This window comes from Periplaneta americana, unplaced genomic scaffold (genome assembly GCF_040183065.1).
Source record: "Periplaneta americana isolate PAMFEO1 unplaced genomic scaffold, P.americana_PAMFEO1_priV1 scaffold_23, whole genome shotgun sequence".
NCBI lineage: Eukaryota > Metazoa > Arthropoda > Insecta > Blattodea > Blattidae > Periplaneta > Periplaneta americana.
In genome coordinates this window covers 2,550,842-2,575,343 of record NW_027185504.1, presented here as the reverse complement: position 1 = coordinate 2,575,343, position 24,502 = coordinate 2,550,842, and the positions used below count along the sequence as shown (strand labels likewise).

Genomic DNA, 24,502 nt, shown 5'->3' with positions numbered 1-24,502 from the left:
AACACAGAGGAAACTCTGACCATTTTTTTTTTTCAGAAAATCATATTTAGGTTTCTACATGTTGCATTTGTTATAGATGGAGGTAAATTATCATAAAATCATTCTCATACCAAATTTACCTCCATCTATAACAAGTGCAGCATGTAGAAGCCTAAATGTGATTTTCTGAAAAAAATGGTCAAAGTTTTCTCTGTGTTCAAAGTAACCCCAGTTTACGGTAATAACAATAAAACTGACAATGATAATGGTATATACGTAGGCTACATACATAAATACATACATACGTACATACATACATGCATACCTGCATGCATACATACTTATATACATATATATATATATATATATATATATATATATATATATATAGATACATACATACATACATACATGCATACATACATACATGTTCTGACTCCGGGCAGGTCTTTCACTGCAATCCCAGCATTCCACAATCTTTCGTATTTTCTCCCTTCCTCTTAGCCTTCGCATAATGATCCATATATTTTAATATCGTCTATCATCTGAAATCTTCATTTGCCCCGAACTCTTTTCCCGTTTCCCATTCCCCATTCCTTCCTTCAGTAGCCAGTTTTTTTTTTCATCCAGTGATTCAACCAATTCCTTTTTCTCTTTCTGATCAGTATCAGTATCAGTCTGTCTTCACCCACTTTTTCCAACACAACTTCATTTCTTATTCTGTCTACACACTTCACACTCTTCATTCTTGTAGATATTCAAATTTCAAACAAATGCTTCTATTTGTTTCTTAATCGTAATGTCCATGTTTCTGCCCCATACAATACCACACTCCACACAAAGCCCTTCACTAGTTTCTTAATAATAATAATAATAATAATAATAATAATAATAATAATAATAATAATAATACTTACAACTTACAAAATCGAATCTCCTCGAAGAGGATATAACAGGTCATGCACTCTCTGTGATGGGGAGCCATAAGCTGATATGTATGCAAGTTTGCGTCTTTACATGAGAAGGTTTTGGAAGTTACGCAAGCTCCGAAAAACCTCTTCGTGCTGCTAAAAATTTTCAGATTTAGAGTGTGTTTATGAATTATTTCTTAAACAAACCGCAAATAATAATAATAGATCAATTTTATCATTCATTTTTGTTTAAAAAAATGTTCAATACCATATCCAGTTTTGACAGGGAATGCCTTTTTCAAACATATGGTTAAACGTGCTTGTTCAATTTTACATGAGTGAAGACATGGCTGTTTGTTAAACTACTTACGTCTCTATTATCAAAGTAGAAACAATATACTATGCATTATGTGTTTTTTAATTAAATAATATATTCCAAACCAACAATAGGAAAAGTTCAAGATATAGCTCACTTTAATCAGCTTCTGATGTGGACTGAATCCTAGTAAAACTGTGTGCGTCATGCTTGGAGCAAGAAAGTGTAATTTCGAAGTGCGGGATGTTTGATATGGACAAGTCGGAGTCACAGTCTGAACTGAAAGCTTCAATACAAAAGCGTTTCACACGGAAATAATATTTGATCCTATAGACAATTGGGGAAAATAGCAAAATAGAGTATTGCTTCCTATCTTATTTATGAATGCTTTGATGTGGCCTATTACGACCTGGTCTTCGAAGAAGGCATTTATTATTCATCCTGGATGTATATGTTATATGCGTACATCTAAGGATTTCTCGACAGTTTGTCAGACGAACATGGCAGTAGCCTACATTGTTTCCTTGGTTTGTTCTTATTAGCATTAGTGATAAATCAATAAGTACTGCTGGCAATTACCGACGCAGTACTATGTTTTTAACATTAATTTTAATAGTTTTTATTTTTCCTTTTCTAGATTCATCTTCACCGCACAAAAGCGGAGACGAACCTGTTGGAAGAAGTAACTATATATATGTATTCAAGTAGTAGTATATTATAAAGCTTAGAGGCTCTTCCTTAATATTAGTACCACTGGCTCCCATACCAAATGGGTATATTGAAAGAAAAATTTTCAAAATTGTTTTCATTTTAGAACACGGGTGTTGATACCGGTTTCGAACTATATGCCTTACTTGAAAAATATCAATTTTTTTCAGTCTCTACAATGAGTGCAATGAGTAATTGTCTCTTTTTTTTAAATATATGAAAGAAACCAAGGTGTATATTCTAGATAAGATTAAAAGATATTAATTTTATAAAGAAATGACAATTTTTCCATTGATTCTTTTAATTTTGGAATAATTTCAGCACGTATTTTGCTTTCTCCATCCTCGATATTTCTTGATAAGATCGTTGAATGTGGAATAATAGAATGTACTTCCACCTTACCATAAATATATCTAACGTCAATCATTGTCTGTTATTAAGCATCTCTTAAATAGCCTACATTATGGTAAAAATGTTAAGGGAAGAGATCATGTAGATTTGGGTTATTTTTATTAAACGATGTGACTGATACAGATTGTCTGCTTTTGAATAAATTTGAGTCGCATCACAAAATCTCTGTTATTTATAAACAATCACATATTTACTAAGCTTCATTAAATATCTTCATTACTGATGTAACAAGTGCGACAAGATGGATGTTGAATAACATAATACATAATATAAGGTATTACTTGATTTAAAGAATTGTGTTATTTAAAAATTAAATTTTATTGTTTCATTGTTCAATATTACTTTCTAATTTTCGTGATCTGTGGAATAAAACAAAGAATCTGACTAATAGCCGTTCGATTATGCGTAAAACAAATTTATAGTGCCCAATAACAACAATAAATAATAATAATAATAATAATAATAATAATAATAATAATAATAATAATAATAATAATTTATTTTAGCTAGCAGTGTTAATGCCGTAGCCCAGGTATGCTCATTCTCTGACTCCCGATTACGTTCTGTAATCGCAACCTTCGAATGTAGAGCGTGCTGTTCCCCGTTCGAAGCTCGACGGATGACTGCGGAAGGCAGCTCAAGTACTTAGTGAACGCACGAACTGTGCGGGACAATGACACAGTCAAAACCTTCTGTAAGCAAACGATCATTCCGTACAGTGTGGGAGGAAGACTATTTTTGTTGTGAAAACGTAAAGTGTTTACTATGTTGTAAGGTATTGTCAGGAATACTACTGAGCAACATAAAACATTATACGCTCTGCCATCCAGAACATGCCGAAGTGACAGGGAAGCTGTTTTCTGTAATATGTAGGCCTATTCATATATCAACATTATTATTATTATTATTATTATTATTATTATTATTATTATTATTGTTATTGTTATTACTACTACAACTATTGTTATTGTGGTGATTTTATTCCAATAGAAATATATGTTATGATAAAATAATTTTTCAGGGGTCCAACGTGCAATAAAGTTTCAAAAATTGAAAGCACTTCATGATAGGCCAAACATTGAAGAGAGTCGAACAGTTCAGAGTCTTTGTTTAGGAGCAAGTTATGTAGTATGTTGGGAATTAGCTAAGGCACTAAAAAGCCTTCACGGATGGTGAACTTCTAAAGAGATGTATGGTGCCTGAACAAAATATAGTTAATTACATCTCTGTACTGGAACAGCACAAATGTGAATTCACAGAACATAGATTTAATGATTTTAGACGTACGGAAAGTGATATTAATCTTTTTGTTAATATTTCATAGTAAATTTAGTACAATCTGTGAGAGTGCAGTTCCAGGACGAGTTAATTGATCTACAAAGTAACGCAGAATTATTCTGAACTAAATGCAGAGAATATGACTTGCCAAGCATAGAAGTGTTAAAAAATGAACAAAACGCAATAACCCAAGATGAGCTTATTCGCTGTCACTCGAAATATGTGTGCAAACAATTATTTTCGAGAATGAAGGTTGCTAAATCCAAATATCCAAACGTAGATCCCGATTAACAGATGAGAATCTTTTGTGCATTGCAGTAAATTAGTTGGAAATAGATTTCCGATTACTTGCAGAAAAGAATACACATGTTGAATGTGGAATATGAAAATAACATTATTTATGATATAATAGTATCATAACTGTATAAAATATAATAAATAATGTAATAACTGAATATTGCAGTGTATACTCTTTCCTTTTTCAAATTCAGTTTCTTATCCGTATTTGTAAGACAGTGAGAGCTATGCCACGGTCGGTGCTGCAATATAGTTGCGGAGCCCAGTCCGTACGCTGTGTGTGTTATGCAGTGCAGCATCATCCGTGTAATCGGCGCTTTTACAATTTTGAGCATACCTGCCGTAGGTCTTCTCTTCCACTCAACGAACAAAAAGTAAAATAGTAATAGTAATAATAATAATAATACATTATAAAAATAATAATAGAAATAATAATAATAATAATAAAATAATAACAGTACTAAATCTGTGCTTCCTTTTTAATTCTCTTTGGCTGGTGCTCGTTGTTTATGAATTATTCAATTTTATCTTGAGACAGAAATTTGAAGTATGATACTTTTTAGCCCGGTAATCACTTTTGCCTCGCTTTCAACCAAATTTTCAAGCCCTTCGTCCAGTTCCAATGTTTTTCTTTACAACGCAATATATGCCTATGCTGTCGTGTTTAGGGATATTAATATCATTTGTATTTTGTATTGGTTACTGCAATATAATTATAGCGGAATGATTTTCCTTTTTCTTCAACTTTATTTGAACCGAAATACTTAGAGATAGTCTGAGTTGTAAATTTTAAGCAAATTGTAATTGAAAAATATAAATATCAATAACAAACACTTTACGTTACTCAATTTGAAGATTCTTATATTGAACAATAAAATATAATAGTTATTTATGCAACAAATGGGTAATCTTGATGTTTATGGCATGATGAATGTTTGTCGCACGAACGATAATGAGTGCTACAATATTCATGAATTTCATAATAAGATTATCTACGAGTTGATACAATACATTTAAGGCATTTTAGCATTATAAATTGTGGGAAAAAACATATGAAAGATATTCTATTCGGGATCCATAGCTGACAAATTGAAATAATATATTGTTATCGATTAGTTACACCTCGCTTTTACATGCAGCAAAGAGTAATGGACGACCTTGTAGGTTACATCACAAATGTTCCTTTATTTTGTTAATGTAGATTCTCGTCCACAACCGCGGAGTAACGGTTAGCGTGTCTGGCCACGAAATCAGGTGGTCCAGTTTCGACTTCCGGTCGAGGCAAGTTACTTCGTTGAGTTTATTTTCCGGTGTTTTCCCTCAACCGAATATGAGCAAATGCTGGGTAACTTTGGGTGCGAGACTCCGCACTCATTTTATCGTCATTATCATATTTTCATTCAGACGCTAAATAACCTGAGATGTTGATAAAGCGTCGTAAAATAAGCTACTAAAAATTGTCGGACCCACAGAACTGTGTTATATGATATTACAAAATTTATACAAAAGTGTTAAAGATTGAAAATAAATGTTACGTTACTTTCTGTCCTGCAATTCATTTCCTGTTACTTTGCGCGTAGAATGGAAAACGAAGATAGCAAGCGTTCCGGTATTACATTATAGCAAATACGACATTGCTTTTATCGGCACGCGTGCCACATAAAGGCAATTACGCACAACTTTCGACGTAGTAACAATCTGTTTATAATGCTAGGATGGCTTGAAAGTCTTTATGCAGTATGTTTTATGTATTTGATTAATGTCTGTGAGAGTCATGATGTGAGACTTCTTGCTATTTGATGATTTCATTTTCTGTGATGTGTTTGCTTCAATTTGCATGACACGTTTCGTTGCTGAGACTGAGGTTTCTTTTTGTTTACTATTGGCATATATCATCTTGTTCGTAAGATGTTTTGACGAGAAAACACTATGGCATTAATTGAATGCACCAGCACTTTCCCAATAAAACCTTTTTTCTGGTCATTAGATATTTTTTGAGAACGCTGAAGTCTACATTCCACTTTACCACAATGAGTACTTATATTTCGGTCAGGAAAATTGTTTGGCCTGAAGACGTTTTTCATGTTTTTGTACAATGCCTGATATTCTTCACTTCGTTTTGCAGCAATCCCCCAATTTGCGACATCAGAAAGCGACAGAATACGCTGACCAGCGAGCGTCCACGTCCAGTGATCAGGGGGTAAGTAAATTTTTCATATATACATGAATTGACGTGGAATATGCGTATAGTTTGGGAGAATCATTTAGAATTCACCTGCGGCAGAAGGGCAGAAGAGACCAAGGACGTCCATGTAAACGATGGAGAGATCAATTTAATTAATATTGAATAATATTTCAGTCTTTTGAACTGTAAATTTTAACATTTTATAAAAACTCAGTACAATTTTAATAGGCCATATTACTATAATATTTCATGTAAGCACAATACTTGAAGCCGGAAGAGCCAAAGGCCAAAGCCATACTGTTGATGATATTGATGATGAGTAATGATTTCAAGGGCAAACCTCTTTGGAGATATATTTGAAAAAGGATACATTTAATGCCGTAATCATTACAACAAGAGGTGCAATTTTAAGACATATATTTGCCTTATAAAAAAAACTGCATGAATAATTTTTAGTTGTATGGGGTTATTTCTATCGATGTCATAAATTGTAACGAACTACTACTTCACATACGGTATAAATAACGAAATCGTGGATTTCGTAATACTTCGAAAAATTACCTCCACAAAGGCCAAATACACAGCTTTAAGCAGAGTCATATCAGTGATCAATAAAACTAGTTGAGATTACTTGCTCAAAACCCCGCTACTGCAATCAACTGGAGCTTGTGATAAAGGATGATTAAGTTCTATCTAAACAAATCGATGTGCGCCACGAAAAAGGCAGATTAGAATTCATCTGAGTGCAATAGAAGCGTTATATTCCTTCGCTCTAGAATATTCCAAGAGGAAAGTTCAGAATAACATACAGGATTTGGAATTGAACGGGTAACATCAGCTTCTTGTCCATTCGAATGACGTGAATATGTTAAGAGAAAATCCACAAAATATTACGAAAAACACGGAAATTTTACTTGAAGCAAGTAAAGCGATAGGTGTGGAAGTAAATCCCGAAAAGACAAGGGGAATGAATACGTATCGTGACCAGAATATTGCACGAAATGGAAATATAAAACTTGGAGATTTATTCTCCGAAAAAGGTGGAAAATTTCAAATATCTTAGAGAAAATAACAAATTTAAATGACACTCGAGAGGAAATAAAACACAGAATAAATTATAGGAAATGTTTGTTATTATTCGGTTCAGCAGCTTTTGTCATCTCGTCTGAGTCTAAAAAATCTGAAAGTTAGCATTTATAAACCATATGTATTATTTTAATGTACCGAAGTACATATGATATTTCCATGCAGATATTCTGCGTCATCATGCGATGTAAGATTAATGGAAAGGAGAAAAATTCTCTCCGGCGTCGGGATTTGAACCCGGGTTTTCAGCTCTACGTGCTGATGCTTGATCCACTAAGCCACACCGGATACCACCGCGTCAGATTAAGCGCCAACTTTTGGGTTTCCTCTAGTAGCCGTCCTCTGCACTACGTCATAGAGTCTATGAACGTGGGACCGAAGTCCACACATGTGTTGAGGTGAACTTTTCTCCGTTCCATTACTTTTACATCGAATGATGACGCAGAATATCTGCATGGAAATATCATATGCACTTCGGTACATTAAAATAATATATATGATATGCGTAAATCACTTCGTGATTTAAGACGGCGCTTATTCCGTCGGATCCCGGCCAACTAGTCACTCATAACGAGTGCACCTCAACACATGTGTGGACTTCGGTCCTACGTTCATAGACTTTATGACGTAGTGCAGAGGGCGGCCACTAGAGGGAACCCAAGAGTTGGAGCTTAATCTGAGACGATTCTCTCCGACGTCGGTGTGGTATCCGGTGTGGTTTATTGGATAAAGCATCAGCACGTAGAGCTGAAAACCTGGGTTCAAATCCCGGCGCCGGAGAGAATTTTTCTCCTTTCCATTACTCTTACATCGTATTTATAAACCAGTTATGTTACCAGCTGTTCTGTATGATTGTCAGACTTGGACTCTCGCTTAGAGAGAGAAACAGAGATTAAGGGTGTTTGAGAATAAGGGTTTAGGAAAATATTTGAGGCTAAGAGGGATGAAGTTGCAGGAGAATACAGGAAGTTACAACGCAGAACTGCACGCATAGTATTTTCACCTGACTTAAATAGCAACATTAAATCTAGTCGTGTGAGATGGGCAGGTCATGTAGCACGTATGGGCGAATCCACAAATGCATACAGAGTGTTAGTTGTGAGATCGGAGTGGAAAAGACCTTCCTATCTTATTTATGAATGCTTTGATGTGGCCTATTACGACCTAGTCTTCGAAGACGGCATTTAGTATTCATCCTGGATGTATATGTTATATGCGTAGATGTAAGGATTTCTTGACAGTTTGTCAGACGAACATGGCAGTAGCCTACATTGTTTCCTTGGTTTGTTCTTATTAGCATTAGTGATAAATCAATAAGTACTGCTGGTAATTACCGACGCAGTACTATGTTTTTAACATTAATTTTAATAGTTTTTTTTCCTTTTCTAGGTTAAATTACATCGATCAAAAGGAGAAACAAACTTACTCGAAGATGTAAGTAACTATATATGTATTCAAGCAGTATTATATTATAAAGCTTAGAGGCTCTTCCTTAATATTAGTACCACTGGCTCCCATACCAAATGGGTCTATTGAAAGAAAAAATTTCAAAATTATTTTCATTTTAGAACACGGGTGTTGATACTGGTTTCGGACTATATGCCTTACTTGAAAAATCTCAATTTTTTTTTCAGTCTCCACAATGGATACAATGAGTAATTGTCTCATTTTTTAAATATATGAAAGAAACCAAGGTGTAAATTCTAGATAAGATTAAAAAATATTAATTTTATAAAGAAATGACAATTTTTCCATTGATTCTTTTAATTTTGGAATAATTTCAGCACGTGTTTTGCTTTCTCCATCCTCGATATTTCTTGATAAGATCGTTGAATGTGGAATAATAGAATGTATATCCACCTTACCATAAATATCTCTAACGTGAATCATTGTCTGTTATTAAGCATCTCTTAATATAGTCTATATTATGGTAAAAATGTTAAGGGAAGAGAACGTGTAGATTTGGTTTATTTTTATTAAATAATGTGACAGATAAGTTATAGATTGTATTAGTATTAGTGTTTTTGTATTAGTATTACGGTCTTACTAATAAACCGTGTGTAGTTTCTAAACTAGGCGTATGCAGAATTGAGACAGAAAACGTTACTAATAACCCTTGCATAAGCGATGGGTGTATAAACATGCTGTAAGTATACAATGGGAATTCCTTTTCAGTAGTTATATACACGAAAACCCCTTGATTAAGCGTTGTATATAGAGAAAAATTGGCCGCCCCTCTAACAGCTGTTCGTGTCGACAGTCATTTAATGATGATGGTTGCCTTGTAACCGCAGAAGAACAAACCAAAGAACACAGAATAATAGGAATAATATTGCTGTAGCTTGTACTCTTTGACTAAAATATAGTGTGGTAATCGATCAGAGCTAGTTGTACTATCGATACTTAACACGGCACACTAGAGCGCTCTACCGGATTCAATAGAGAACCTCAGATGTTCTATTACTTTCGTAATGAAGTAATGACGTAGCTGTGTAACAGCTATACTGTTATACACGACGTATGTAGTGATTATTAGTAAGGAATTTACACACGACTTATAAACGAGCTACTCATTGCTTTTTTTTTAATTTTAGTTGGTTATTTAACGACGCTGTATCAACTACTAGGTTATTTAGCGTCGATGAGATTGGTGATGTCGAGATGATATTTGGCGAGATGAGGCCGAGGATTCGCCATAGATTACCTTGTATTCACATTACGGTTGGGGAAAACCTCGGAGAAAACCCAACCAGGTAATCGGCCCAAGCGGGGATCGAATCCGCGCCCGAACGCAACTTCAGACCGGCAGGCAAGCGCGTTAACCGACTGAGCCACGCCGGTGGCGCTGCTCATTGTATCAGACAGTTAAACGTCTGCATATAGAGTCTTTATTAGTAAGACCGTTAGTGTTTAATTATTTAACCTGGTAGATATATGACCGCCAGGCCTTCTCTGCCCCTGCCTCTGCTTTTGAATAAATTTGAGACGCATGACAAAATCTCTGTTATTTTATTGGAATCACATATTATTTACTAAGCTTCATTAAATACTTTCATTACTGATGTAATAAGTTCGACAAGCTGGATACTGAATAACATCATAAATAGCATAAAGTATTATTTCATTTAAACGTATTGTGTTATTTAAAAAATAAATTTTCTTGTTAAATTGTTCAATTTTACTTTCTAATTTTCGTGCTCTGTGAAATTAAGCAAAGAATCCTATCAAAAGCCGATCGATTACACCTCAAACCACATTTATAGGTACCAATAATAATAATAAAAATATTAATAATAATAATAATAATAATAATGATAATAATAATATAATAATAAAATAATAAACATAATATAATACTACTACTACTACTACTACTACTACTACTACTACTACTACTACTACTACTACTACTACTACTACTACTACTACTACTACTACTACTACTTCTACTACTACTAATAATAATAATAATAATAATAATAATAATAATAATAATAATAATCATTTATTTTATCTGGCCGTAAGGCCTTCTCTTCTACTGATCCAACAAAAAGACGTTGGTGTTGGTGGTGGTGGTGGTGGTGGTAACATTAATAAACTGTGCCACCTTTTTAATTCTCTTTTGCCTGGTGCTCGTCATTTATGAATTATTCAATTTTATCTGGAGACAGAAATTTGAAATATGACACTGTTTCGTCGGAAATCACTATTGCCTCGTTTTCAACCAATTTTCAAGGCCTTCGTCCTGTTCCACTGTTTTCTTTACAATGCACTATATCCCTTTGCTGTCGTCTTTAGGGTTATTAACATCATTTGTAGTTTGTGCAGGTTACAGCAGTATATAGGGGAATGAATTTCCTTTTTCTTGAATTTTATTTGAACAGAAGTACTTAGAGATAGTCTGACTTATAAATTTTAAACAATTTATAATTGAAAAATGTTAATAATAATAATAATAATAATAATAATAATAATAATAATAATAATAATATTAATAATCTTATATATAAAAGTCAATGTGTGTATGTATGTATGTATGTATGTATGTATGTATGTATGTATGTATGTATGTATGTATGTATGTATGTATGTATGTATGTATGTATGTGTGTACTCAATACGAATCTACAAGCTTTGACTGATATTTGCCAAAGTTTGCACATTTAATATTCATAACCCGGAGAAGAACATAGGCTACATTAAAATTGGACAGATGGACGTTAAATTATTGAAAACAATAAAAATTAGAACGAAAAATGGCATTTATCATAGTAAAATGGCCTAATCTACAATCAATTGTTTTTTTATTGACGTCATCCAGCCATGTCTTCTTCCGTTGTAAAAGCGGCCATATTGTTATTGAAATATAAAATAAAATAATATTAAATTAAAACTACGTAAATGAGGGACGATCTCTTGATTGAATGTATCATGGGCAATAATATACAATACCAAATGGCATAAAACACATTTTTGTTTAATTTTTAAAAATTCAAAATCAAACATAATATAGCAAATATGAAAGCATTCCTAATACATTAATTCAATCTCTTCGATACGTAGTTCTCTGTATCGTCGTGGTAATGTGAGCGGCTTTAGTGTATGGGGTCACAGGTTCGAAGCTCAGTTTACTCCTCTTTTTTTATTATTTTGATAATTTATTTACATTATTTTAGGTACGTTATTTTATTTTAGTCCGCCACAAGGAGAGTTTTACTACATAAATAATAAAAAAAAATCAAAATACAATTATACTGAAATCTTAATATATATGGTAAAAGTGAAAGTTATCTATACAGATCTACACGCTTTGACTGATATGTACCAAAGTTTGCACTATTAACCTTCATAACCTGGAGAAAAACATAGGCTATATTAACATTGTACAAAGACCGTAAAAGCATTCATTTGTGTAACTCTTCGTTTGGTTGGTACACTTCTTTGAAAATGTACGTGAGGATTCTCTATAAAATGCATGAAACAGCATGGAGCAGAGCAATAAGCACAACACGCAGAAGCACACCTCAACAATCTTCTGAACCACACTCCAGTGCTGAACAATCAAATGCCACCTGAATTACATTTTTGAACTCCGAGACTTGTTCACAATCCACGTAACCAGCTGACAGCCGGGAATACAGAAGCATAGGTCAGTACACTGGAGCAGACAACTGGTTATGAATAACAGAGTGCGTTTTCATTATAAACACTCGATTTCCCAAGTTAAGTACTGGATTCTCAGCAAGAGTCCTTATGTAATCTGTTATCCTCCGAGCATATATTTTGTATTGTCTAAGTAAATAGATATTCAGAGGCTGGATATATTTACTTTTTTAGGTGGAATGATCATACATTCCATATCCTAGCCTTGGAATGATTAATTTATTAAGGTTGCGTCCTTGTGCGCATTCAGTGACTCATACAACAGTGTACAGTTTTGATTACCTGCAATATTTTCAGACAGAACGTTGGAGATAAATGTTCTTAAATGGGCTTTAAACATTTTACCACGCGCATTAGCTTCTAGGCTAGGCTAGGCTTACGGGTAAGGTGTCCCATCCCCTTAACTTGTGCAGTGCTCTCCCTACCCCTCAACTTGTACAGTGCTCTAACAGACAAACCACACATTACAAAAACGAATGCTTTTGGGAGCTTTACAGAGATGTAAAGATGGGCCTGTATACAAATTTTGGATACGAAATTCCTGTTTGAGCCGAAACCCTTCCCTTGTCAGTGGCCACATTTTCTTGGAAATTATCCGGTCGTCAATGAAACATTCAATTAGCTTCATGGATTCGTTTGGTGCGTGGCATGTGGCACCTTCTTGTTGAAAGCATCCGATATCCACATACGAGGGTGGACCCAAAAGTAACCGGAACTGCGCCATGCTTGGAGTGAAGAAAGTGTAATTTGGAAGTGCGGGATGTTTGATGTGGCCAAGTCCAAACGTATCTCCTTACTTGTTTCAAGTAAATTTCCCGTGTCTTCCCTAATCGATTATAGATTTTCTCCTAACACATTCACGTCATCCGCATTAATAAAGACCGTTCAATTCTAAACCAACCAGATTTCCTTGGACTTGCATAATGGCGTATATCACAACAAGTTGAAAGTATAAGGGTTATTGTGCATCTCTTGATTTACACCGCAGTGAATTTGAAAAGCGTCGGACAGAAGCTGACCTATTATAATGACCAAAGCTCGGAACTTGGGGACTTATGTCTTTGAACTTGGCTAAGCGACCGGACTTCAATGTCAACAAACTCCCGCTTCCAGCACAGAGGTACTGTCAGGTCTGCTATAAAAGTGGTTCCTGGCTGGAACAACATAATGTAATATTATGATAGGTTGAAACACCTAATTTTATAGCATATATATAAATAAACATGCAAAATACATCAAATTTACAGTTCTGCTCTGTACATTTTATTACAGTGTATGACTACATGCATTCGAAGATTTTTGAACCCATAAATTCTTCGTCTCTTAGTTAAACATGATTTGAAACAAAGGAAACTTATTTCCACGTCATATGAAGTGACGGGAGGAAACTTAAAATTTTTTTATTTTATTTATTTTAACTAGCTACCTAGTGAGTACAAATTGCATTTATAAAATAAAAATGTTTCTAGCCACTACCGTAAGAGCCAGGCACGTGTACTGTGTGGTCTTAGTGAATAATATAACATAAAATTTACAAGGACAGTTTACTAAATACAGTAAGTAACTTAATTCAAACCAATAAATACAACACAAGAGCAAGAATAAAGAAGAAAGAGTAAACGAGAGAAAAATACACATTTAATATAAATTGACAATCCGACAGAAGCCAGTAATATTCAATAAAAACATGAATATAGTCGATAGAAATAAAAGGTAAAAAAGTACATTTGTTACTATTATATATCATGGATAATTTTACAAATTTCTTTTTTAAAAGTTTCAATTTTAAAAAATTTCAAATTTGGAAAATGTTTTGAAATTTTATTATAAAGTCTTGGGCCTAAATAAAATACTGAATATTTTCACTGTCACTGTTTCCTGTTCGATTTTCAGCAGATCTCGTATCTGAGAAAGATGAGTAACTTATATCCTAAATTTTTCTCGCAAATAGTTTTCAATTAGTGTATCACTACTAGGGAAGGTCCCTCTACGACTTGATCCATGGCTATGGACAAATTTTCCATCAATTTAAAGGACTGCAATGTCTTTCAATGAATGCCCGTTTCCAGCTCTAGTTTATGTGTGGCACAACTTACAAAATATAAACTCTTCATTCGAAGAAAATAATGTATCTCCTCAGAATTCCTCCACGAAATTCTGTACCTAAAATTTAAGAAATGTATTTTCAAACTTCCATAACACCCATTCGAATAACACGTATTTTCTCATTCCTCAGACATACCATTTACCTGTAATTCTCTTAATGTCATTGGCTTCGACATGACACAGTTTCTTCGTCCGTCTTCCTGTCATTCGATGTGACCACTTTCTTAGTACACATGACTGTCCCTGAGCTCTTGCAGCGTGAGCTTTGTGTACGCTGTACCTGTAACCTTACTCAAGCGCACGACACGCAAGTCCCCAAGTTCCGAGCTTTGATAATGACTCTGCTGTAAATTTTATTATTTTAATTAATGCTACTAGTTTCTTATGAATAGTACTTGTAAATTAAATAAGAGTATTATATAAAACCTCTCTTAACCGAGTCATATGACTTTCTAAATCTACAAATAGCTGATGTAGTGCAAACTCATATTGCGAATTATCCTTCAATATCTGTCGAATATAAAGAATATGATCAATAGCCGATCTATTACGCCTAAAACTTCATTGATTGTCCCAATAATGCCAATAAAATTGGTAGTAATAATGATGATGATGATAATAATAATAATAATAATAATAATAATAATAACAGTAATGATCTGAGCTTTGTTTTAATTCTCTTTTGCCTGTTGCTTGTATTTTATTAATTATTCAATTTTATCTGGGGACAGCAATTTCAAATATGGCACTTTTTCATCAGAAATCACTTTTGCCACTTCTATATCCAAATTCTCAAACTCTTCATTCTATTCCACTGTCTTCTCATTACAGTATATATTTCTTTGCTGCCTTCATTAGAATTATTAATATCTATTGTAGTTCGTGTTTTTTACAGGAGTATAGAGAAATGAATTCTTTAAATCTTCAATTTTATTTCAATAGAAATACTTAGAGATAGGTTATAAATTTTAGGCAAAATATATTTGAGAAATATGATTAATAATAAAAAAAACTATTAAGCACTTTACGTTACTCAATTTGATAATGTTATATTGAACACAGAAATACTGGGTGTTCATTACAAAGTGTGTCATGACGTCACTGTTGTGAATCAGCGATTTGAAGCGAGTTTCAGCTTTTATGTCAGAGAAGTTGCCTATTAATCAAGGGGTTCAATCTGAACTTGAAAACGTGTAACTTGAACGTCGTAGCAACAGATGGTGGTCTGTACGGTCTGTGTGCTACCATAACCTCTTTCGAACTGTGTTTTGCGCGGCCAAGTCGTACGCAGAGTATTTGTTATCGGTTGCGTACGGCAACATTCCACAACACAAATCAAATGCTCCGTGTCTATGTTGACCGTCCATGTTAATGTTAACAAATACGTAAGAAATCGTCTTAACCCTCTCCCCATATCCTGACAGTAAGTAAAAAACCCACCTCAGTACATGTTTTCAAACAGTTCACATTCCTGCCACTACCGGCGTTGCCGTACATATCAGTAGGTACTCTTCAGAATGAACGCCGTCCTCGCTATGCAACTTCTCTCACTCATAGGTAATACACCTCTGCTGCGGAAGTGTAGGAAGATTGAATTCTCTAGGCTCATCGACTAGCCATATGACAGCATACAGCGAGCCATGACACACTTTGAACTGAACACCCAGTATAAGAGTCTGATATGTTTTAGGGATGTGATTAATGTTTATGACAGTCAAAATGTCTGATTTCTTATGATCTGATAATTTAATTTTCTTTGATATGGTTTTTCCAATTTCCATGACACTTCTCGCTCCTGAGACTGAAGTTTCTTTTTGTTTACTATTAGGCATTCTCTTCTCGTTCGTAAGATGTTTTGACAAGAGAACGCTATGGGTTTGATTGAAGGCTCCAACATTTTTCAAATAAAACTTTTTGTGGTCATTGGTTACTTGTTTAGAACACTGAAGTCAGCATTGCACCCTATTGCAATACGCATATTTCGTTCTGGAAAATTCATTAGGCCTAAAGATGATTCCACGCTTTTGTAAATTTCGTGCTAATCTTCTATTGATTTCGTTTCTCAGGACACCTTCGAGGCAAACGCAGGAAAGGAAAACGAACAACCTATGTCGCCCAACAAAAAATCGGTGCGGGGTCCGATGGTGAGTAACTCTTCCATTTGTATGAATTAATAATAATAATAATAATAATAATAATAATAATAATAATAATAATAATGTTTTATTTTCGCTGGCAGAGTTAAGGCCATAAGGCCTTCTCTTCCACTCAACCAGCCTTAATCAATACAATACTTATTTAAATTACAAATATTTACACTACACTTAAAGGTTCTCCAGCTATATTCTTCAGTTAAGTTTTAACGACTAGTAGACTACATATTTATTTAAATTTAGATAAACCTATAAGGTAAAGTAGTAACTTAATTTATGAGCTAATTTAATTCAATCAATTATGATTAATTTGAGATTTGAGATAGCTAGTAAAATTATGAAAATGAATTTAATATAAGCTTACTAGGACTATGTTACAGGGATAAAAAAAAATATATATAAATCTAAAATATATTTCTATAATGATAAAATTAATGTAATTGCCATTAGAGGTTTTGTAAATCTATTTAGAGAAATTAATGATAATAATAATAATAATAATGCACAGATGTTAGTTTCATTATAAGTAACAAATATTAATCAGCAATTAATCTGTTAAGTAAGAATTTATGTAATTTTGGCCTAAATGAAGTTATTGTCCAACAACCCCTTACATCATTCGGAAGCGAGTTCCAAATTCTAGCAACTGAATTAGGGTGGAAGTTGCGTACAGGTAGGGAAGGGCTTTTGAAATTCACCTGCGACGTTATTTCTCTAATAGATTTCCACATTTCATAAGGAATTATTGTATTTGTTCCCTTGGTTAGTGCTGTTGTCGAACTGGACAGTGCACACAATTTATTCTCTTGTTAACATTTTACTAAAGTTTTCAAGGGAGAAAATGTTATTTGATAACCTCTTTGCTGATGTATTTTAATAAACATTAATTGAAAACAATAATCATTTATATCAAGAGGTAAAATTCTACGATAAACATATTTGCTTTATCAAATAATAATATTGCATGAATATATTTGGTTGCATGTAGGCTACGTAGTTCTTTGTATCGATTTAATAAAATGTAATGAACTATTATTTCACATATGGGATCAAGAAAAAGATAATGGATTTATAATACTTCGAAGAAACTAACCTCGCCAAGGCTATATAGTCCTATACAGTTTTAAGCTAAGTCATATCAGTGGTAAAGGATGAGGAAGTTCCATCTGAACAAATCGATGTAGGTCACGCAAGAAAGCTGATGAGATCTCATCTGACCGCAGTAGAAGCATTTTGTTCCTTTGTTATGGAAAAAGATTTAATTACAATAAATTACATTAAAATAATATATTATAAACAATTTTAATAATCCCTTAATAATACAAAATTAACGAATGAATTATGCAAATGCATCAAATGAGCAAAATAACTGTGCCTATTTATTTCGATAGAGGCTTCAATTCTTTTGTGCATATTATCGCACTATAGCCTATTGTACCCAATTCCAATTTCCGGTTTCGTCCTTCGTACCAGTAACTCATGTTGTCATAATTCCGTACCTACTCTATAAAAGAGTACCTTACGTACTGTAAATTCAATATTCACTTCTGCCCGATCCGCACAGATAAATTTACTCAGACATACTATCTACTGTCCGTCCAAATGTTTATGTCGTTGGATCGTAGAAATGACGTGACAGTTAATTACTTAACGAGGTCCTCTTATTTAAGTTATTTTAAGCAGTTGTATAATATTACGTAGACTTCCAATTCCTAACAGAAAATATTTTCAAAACAGGGCTAGGACAGCCCAGCGGAAGCGGGTGAGGAAAATCGGGATGCGACGTAACTAAAAGAACGCACAGTACCTGTACGAAAATATGATTAAATAATGAATGTCCTTTTTTCACTGGAACGTACTATACTCACTCACTCACTCACCCACCCACCCACCCACCCACCCACCCACTCACTCACTCACTCACTCACTCACTCACTCACTCACTCACTCACTCACTCACATCACTCACTCACTCACCCACTCACTCACCCACTCACTCACCCACTCACTCATCCACTCACTCACACACCCACTCACTCACTCACCCACTCACTCACTCACTCACTCACTCATCCACTCACTCACTCATCCACTCACCCACCCACTCACTCACCCACTCACTCGCTCGCTCGCTCGCTCACTCACTCATTCACCCACCCACCCACCCACTCACTCACTCACCCACCCACACACTCACTCGCTCACTCACTCACCCACTCACTCACTCACTCACTCACTCAGTACTGTTTACTGTGACCGTAAGACGACTTTGCATATGCGGCCTTGGTTCTGTGCGGAAGACGGGTGGAAGTTCACTAGTAGAAGGGGTGGGAGTGAAGTAGATTAAAAAACTCAGGTACAATAAAAATTGAAGTAAAAATGAAGTGATGTCCCTGGTCATATTAGAAGAAGCGTAACTTAATAATACAACGCAGAAAGCTGATAAAAATACTCGTGAGCGGAGATTAAAATGGAAGAAAAGTGGGCGAATTGTACTACGAGAATGATACCGAGTTTTAAAGTGTAATAATGAAACTAAAGGCTGGTTCACAATAAACCGGAAACGAGAATCGGAACGAAAACGAAAACGGTAAACTTGTTAAAATGTGTACATTTAAATGTGAGCATTCACAATTAACGAAAAGCTTGTCGGAGCTCGGGATCGGGAACGGAGAGTTGGCCAAGTTTCAACTTTGGCGTTCACGTTTCCGATCACAGCCCACAAGATTCATTCTATTGCCATCTAAAAGCTACTTTGTCGTCATATATTTTGTAGCAAGAAGACCGTGACATAACCTATGCATTATTTTGTTCTGTGCTGTGCATCATGGAGCAAGTTTTATTTGATGAGATTCTAATATTGAGTGTTGAGGAAAATCCTTACGTTTACGATAAGCGGCGCGCCTCGTATAAAGATGAGAAAATGAAGGAGAATACGTGGCTATCAATAGCTGCATCTTTGAACACCCATCGTAAGGGAATCATATTTTATTACTGTATTGGTTGTATTACACACTACATATTCATGCTTCAATTCAATAACTGCTGTTGTTCATTTTTGTTCTATTACAAATGTTTCTTCTCTAATTATTTTACGTTATGGTAGATTTAAAATAGGTTGTGATAATAAAGATGGATGGGCATATTTATAGTACCGTACCTAATGAAATGTTTCAGTTGAAATTTCGAAGTTGGTTAACCTGTGTTTACGTTGGCTGCCTCGTACTCATGAGAGAATGCCATTGGTCAATTATACACGAATAACATCAGAATGCGTAATACCGACTTTATATATCGTTATTGACATGCATATCGATATGCATAGTCGTCTACGTTCTCGGTTTATTGTGAATAAAACATTTTCATATTCACTTCATCTGCTTCTCGTTTTCATTCTGGTTCTCGTTCCCGGTTTATTGTGAACCATCATTAATTCTAATAAGAAGGAAATGAATATTATTAAAATAAATGTGTAATAATGAAATAGCAATAATATTTTAAGGATAAATTGATTTCAATTATTACTTTTCATGTTATCTAAAATTACAACCCAACGAGTGTTGGCTTAAAGATAATCAAACAACAAAGTAGGCTTACTGTTATCAGTGGCGGACACCTTCATTGGACAACACGTTGAAGTTGAGATATTAAAATCAAACCTGTATCCAAATAAAATTTAACACAATTACCTGGCCAAAGTAGATTATGGTCAGCATGAAGAAGGACGTCTTGAACCTTTGAAAACGAAAACGGTAAAATTGTTAAAATGTGTACATTTAAATGTGAGCATTCACAATTAACGAAAAGCTTGTCAGAGCTCGGGATCGGGAACGGAGAGTTGGCCAAGTTTCAACTTTGGCGTTCACGTTTCCGATCACAGCCCACAAGATTCATTCTATTGCCATCTAAAAGCTACTTTGTTGTCATATATTTTGTAGCAATAATATTTTAAGGATAAATTGATTTCAATTATTACTTTTCATGTTATCTAAAATTACAACCCAACGAGTGTTGGCTTAAAGATAATCAAACAACAAAGTAGGCCTACTGTTATCAGTGGCGGACACCTTCATTGGACAACACGTTGAAGTTGAGATATTAAAATCAAACCTGTATCCAAATAAAATTTAACACAATTACCTGGCCAAAGTAGATTATGGTCAGCATGAAGAAGGACGTCTTGAACCTTTGAAATACTATCATTAGCTAAAGCATTTTAAAAATACATTACTGAGAATTCATATTACATTGAATGTCTGTTTCGAGAAGACAAACTGTCGAGGAATCTGTGTTTTGAGAAAATCCATAACAATTTTCCTTATCTTGGAGGGCTAATTACTCAAATGCACTCTCATCACCTACACGTTGGGGTCCACTGGCAGCTTTTAAGGTGCTAAAGAGAGAGTGGTGTGCGGAAAGCAAAGGGAAGCTACCGTATTTATCTTTACGAAGAAAAACTGCGAACTTGGAATATAGACATTACGACGAAGTGAAGAGAAACGACCAAAAGAATTTGAAATGTGTATATGGAGAAGAATGGAGCATGTGAAATGGACAATCAGAATAAGAAAGGAAGCTGGGTTGGAAAAAGTGAGTGAAGAAAGAATGATGCTGAAACTGATCAGGAAAAGGAAAAGGGATTGGTTGGGTCTCTGACTGAGAAGGAACTGCCTACTGAAGGATTTACTGGAAGGAATGGTTAACGGGAGAAGAGTTCAGAGAAGAAGAATATGTCAAATTATATGGACCATATTCGGAGATTAAGAGGATGGAAAAAGAATAGGAAAGATTGGAGAAAGATGTGTTTGCAGAACGCTATCAATGGATGACAATATGAATGTTTGGTTGGTTCTCATTATTACTAGGAGACTCTTCGTATTTTAGGCACAAATTTGCGTGTGAGTAATTCAGGGTGGAAATATTATATTTCATGTTATTTTAGCAGATTGTTTTCCTTTTTACCTAATTTATTCAACTGTTATCATTGTTGTAAGAATAGAGTTTGTTTTTACAAAAATGTGTAATGTTATTGTGTTAGTTTACTTTGTGGGTACTTCTTAAAACTGTTAAGTAAAAAAATTAATAAAATATGGATTAAAATATAATATTTTAATTAAATATAAGCTTGTTATATCTTTGCGTTTAGCGACTTAAAAAAAAAGAAATCGATTTTGTACTCTCACTTCTCCATTTATAAATACATACATTCATTCATTTATAGTTTACTACCAAGGGTAGGCCTTTCACCGCAAACCCAGCATTCTACAATATTTCCTATTCTATGTCGTATTCTCAGTCTCCACATACTCGTATTATCGACATCCTTTTATAAATCTAAATTTTAAAATATTAATTAACCAATCCCATTAGTACTTTAACAATATAATAGTAAAATAACAAAATATTTAACGTAACATATTTTGAACATATTTTATTTTTATTTTATTTCTTTTTATGTATTTTTATTTTGCTAATAATCGTAACATAAAATATAGCCTAATATATACAAAAAAAAACTTTAGCGGATTCCTGAATTAAAATTAATAAGTATACAATACAATTTGTCTTATGTCTACTATGCAATTATAATATATAAATTTAAATTTACAATTTTTCAATTTTTATAAAATCCATACATAACTTTTTAAATTTAATACTAGGACTATTAGAATTGATAAGATTAGGATATTCAAATATAAATTTGTTATATATTCTTGGGCCTAAATTACTACTATGATTAAATACTGTAACAGTGTTGCATTTTGGTTCAAACAATTGTAAAGAATTCATACCTTTTGTGTCATAACTATGAGAATACAATTCAAAATTATTTCGATTTTTATGTATGAATTTTATTAATACAATATAATAAATTTGTCTTATGTTAAGTACATTAAAGTCTTAAAAACAATTTTTGAGATCGAAAATCAATAGGTTTATGAAGACATATTTAAATTATTTTCTTCTGTAATAAATAAAGTGGATTGAAATTGGATTTAAATGAGCTACCCCATCCTAATATCCCATACATAATTACCGATTGAAATAAAGTTAAATATATTGTGCGTAATAAAATTATTGACAAGTAATTCCCCAATAAGACAAAATAATATACTATTTTACGTAATTTATTACAAAGGTAATTAATGTGTTGGTTCCATTTTAAATGATTATCGAAAATTATGCCTAAATACTTAACTTCAGCGACTCCTTAATAATGGAACATTTACACTGTATAAGACAACAATCAGAATTATGTAATTTAATACTTAATATAGATGTAGGAGGTATAGTACATTTTTCAGATAATGAGAATGTAATAATTATGGTTTTATTTTCGTTGATAGAAAGATAGTTTATGTCAAACCATTTTTTTTTATTAATTTAAGTCCATTATTTGAATTATTATATGCATCATACCAGGTTTTTCCATCAAAAATTAAAACTGTGTTATCTATATAAGAATAGTGAACACCATTGTATTGTTGTAAGTAAATTTTTAATGAGTCATTAATATATATTAAAAATGGAATAGGGCCTAGAACTGTGCCTTGGGGAACACCTATATAAATAATTGAAGGTTCACTTGAATAATGGTGAATTTTCGTTATTTTAATTCTGTCGTTAAGATACGATTTTATTAAGTTTAAAGCATTACCTTTGATTTCTAATAAGTCTAATTTCTCAATTAAGATATCATGTTTCACTGTATCAAATGCTTTTCTTATGTCCAGGATAATACCAATACATTACCTTGATCAAATTCTCTAACAAATTTGTTAGTAACTTGATATATTGCGTTATCTGTACTGAATTTTTTCCGAAAACCAAATTGATTATCACTTAATGGAGCAATCAGCAATGTTTATCAAGATAATTCATTAATCGAACTTTAATACATTTTGTAGTAAACACATAAAAACACATTTCTTAACAAATTTACTATACATCTCAATTAATACAGTTATTCTTAGCAAATTTCTTCTTCGCCCAGTTCAGTTTTAGAATTCATTGATTATTAAGTTATGGTCTCAATCCACCGTCCTGCTGATTGCTCCATATTCTCTGGCCAAAAGAAACGTATTACGACATCTTCTTCGGTACACTGGTGTTCAAAGATATCTGACACATACTAAAAATTATTGATCGATAATTTTCTTGTGTAAATGAGGCTTCTTTAGTTATTACTTCTATGAATAGATGGCGAAGATAGCAGTCAGTTTCGCCAATAGTGCATAAATATATAGTCCCGTCGCTCTAATTTCCGGCAGCCAATCGCGTTGCAGGTCGGCTACATTTAAACGTGTGCGTCTTGTCATTCGCTTATGAAGACGTTATTAATTTCTTAAGGCTCGATAAATACTTAATATAATCGCCCGCCATTTTGGCTCTTTCGTTGGCGTTCGCAGAAAGCACACGAAGACGTTATTTTCCGCTCAATTATTTGCTGAATTACAGTGTGTTTGATTTATTATCATAGGAGCTGCGACATGATAATGTTTAACGGTGTGGCAAATAGATTCCTCGTATGGTAGCTCGGGAACGAAACAACAAAAATGGCGAACGATACTACCTACCTAGACTTTATAGAGCCTTCACTTCCTAAGACGTAAGAAAAGAGGTGGAGTCACGCCGGAAATAACAGCGTCGCGACTATAGGTACCCACATTCTTATTGTTGTTGTTTAGTCAACTGTCCGAAGACAGATTTCAACCTCACAAGTGATACCAACAAGGCACCACTTATGAGGCAACTAGGCCAAGGGATAATGGTGTAGAGTGGCCAGATCCTTTGCATACATATCCTATTAGCTACATATTAGGCTACACTAATCTGACTTCAGATGCATACGAACAATTGTTCTTCCTTTAACACATACCGTCAAGTGAGATGTACTGCCTGATAATGG

General features: G+C 33.8%; 1 protein-coding gene across 1 annotated transcript in view; it reads left to right on the top strand.

The window, feature by feature from the left end:
* LOC138693846 (uncharacterized) overlaps window positions 1–24,370 on the top strand; it is a 31,456-nt gene extending 7,086 nt beyond the window's left edge. Inside the window, exons 3-7 of the mRNA XM_069817669.1 lie at window positions 1,844–1,888; window positions 6,026–6,100; window positions 8,561–8,605; window positions 16,507–16,584; window positions 24,296–24,370. Coding sequence (XP_069673770.1) covers window positions 1,844–1,888; window positions 6,026–6,100; window positions 8,561–8,605; window positions 16,507–16,584; window positions 24,296–24,370 — 318 coding nt within the window. The remainder of the gene's footprint in view (window positions 1–1,843; window positions 1,889–6,025; window positions 6,101–8,560; window positions 8,606–16,506; window positions 16,585–24,295) is intronic.
* The last annotated feature ends 132 nt before the right edge of the window (window positions 24,371–24,502 follow it).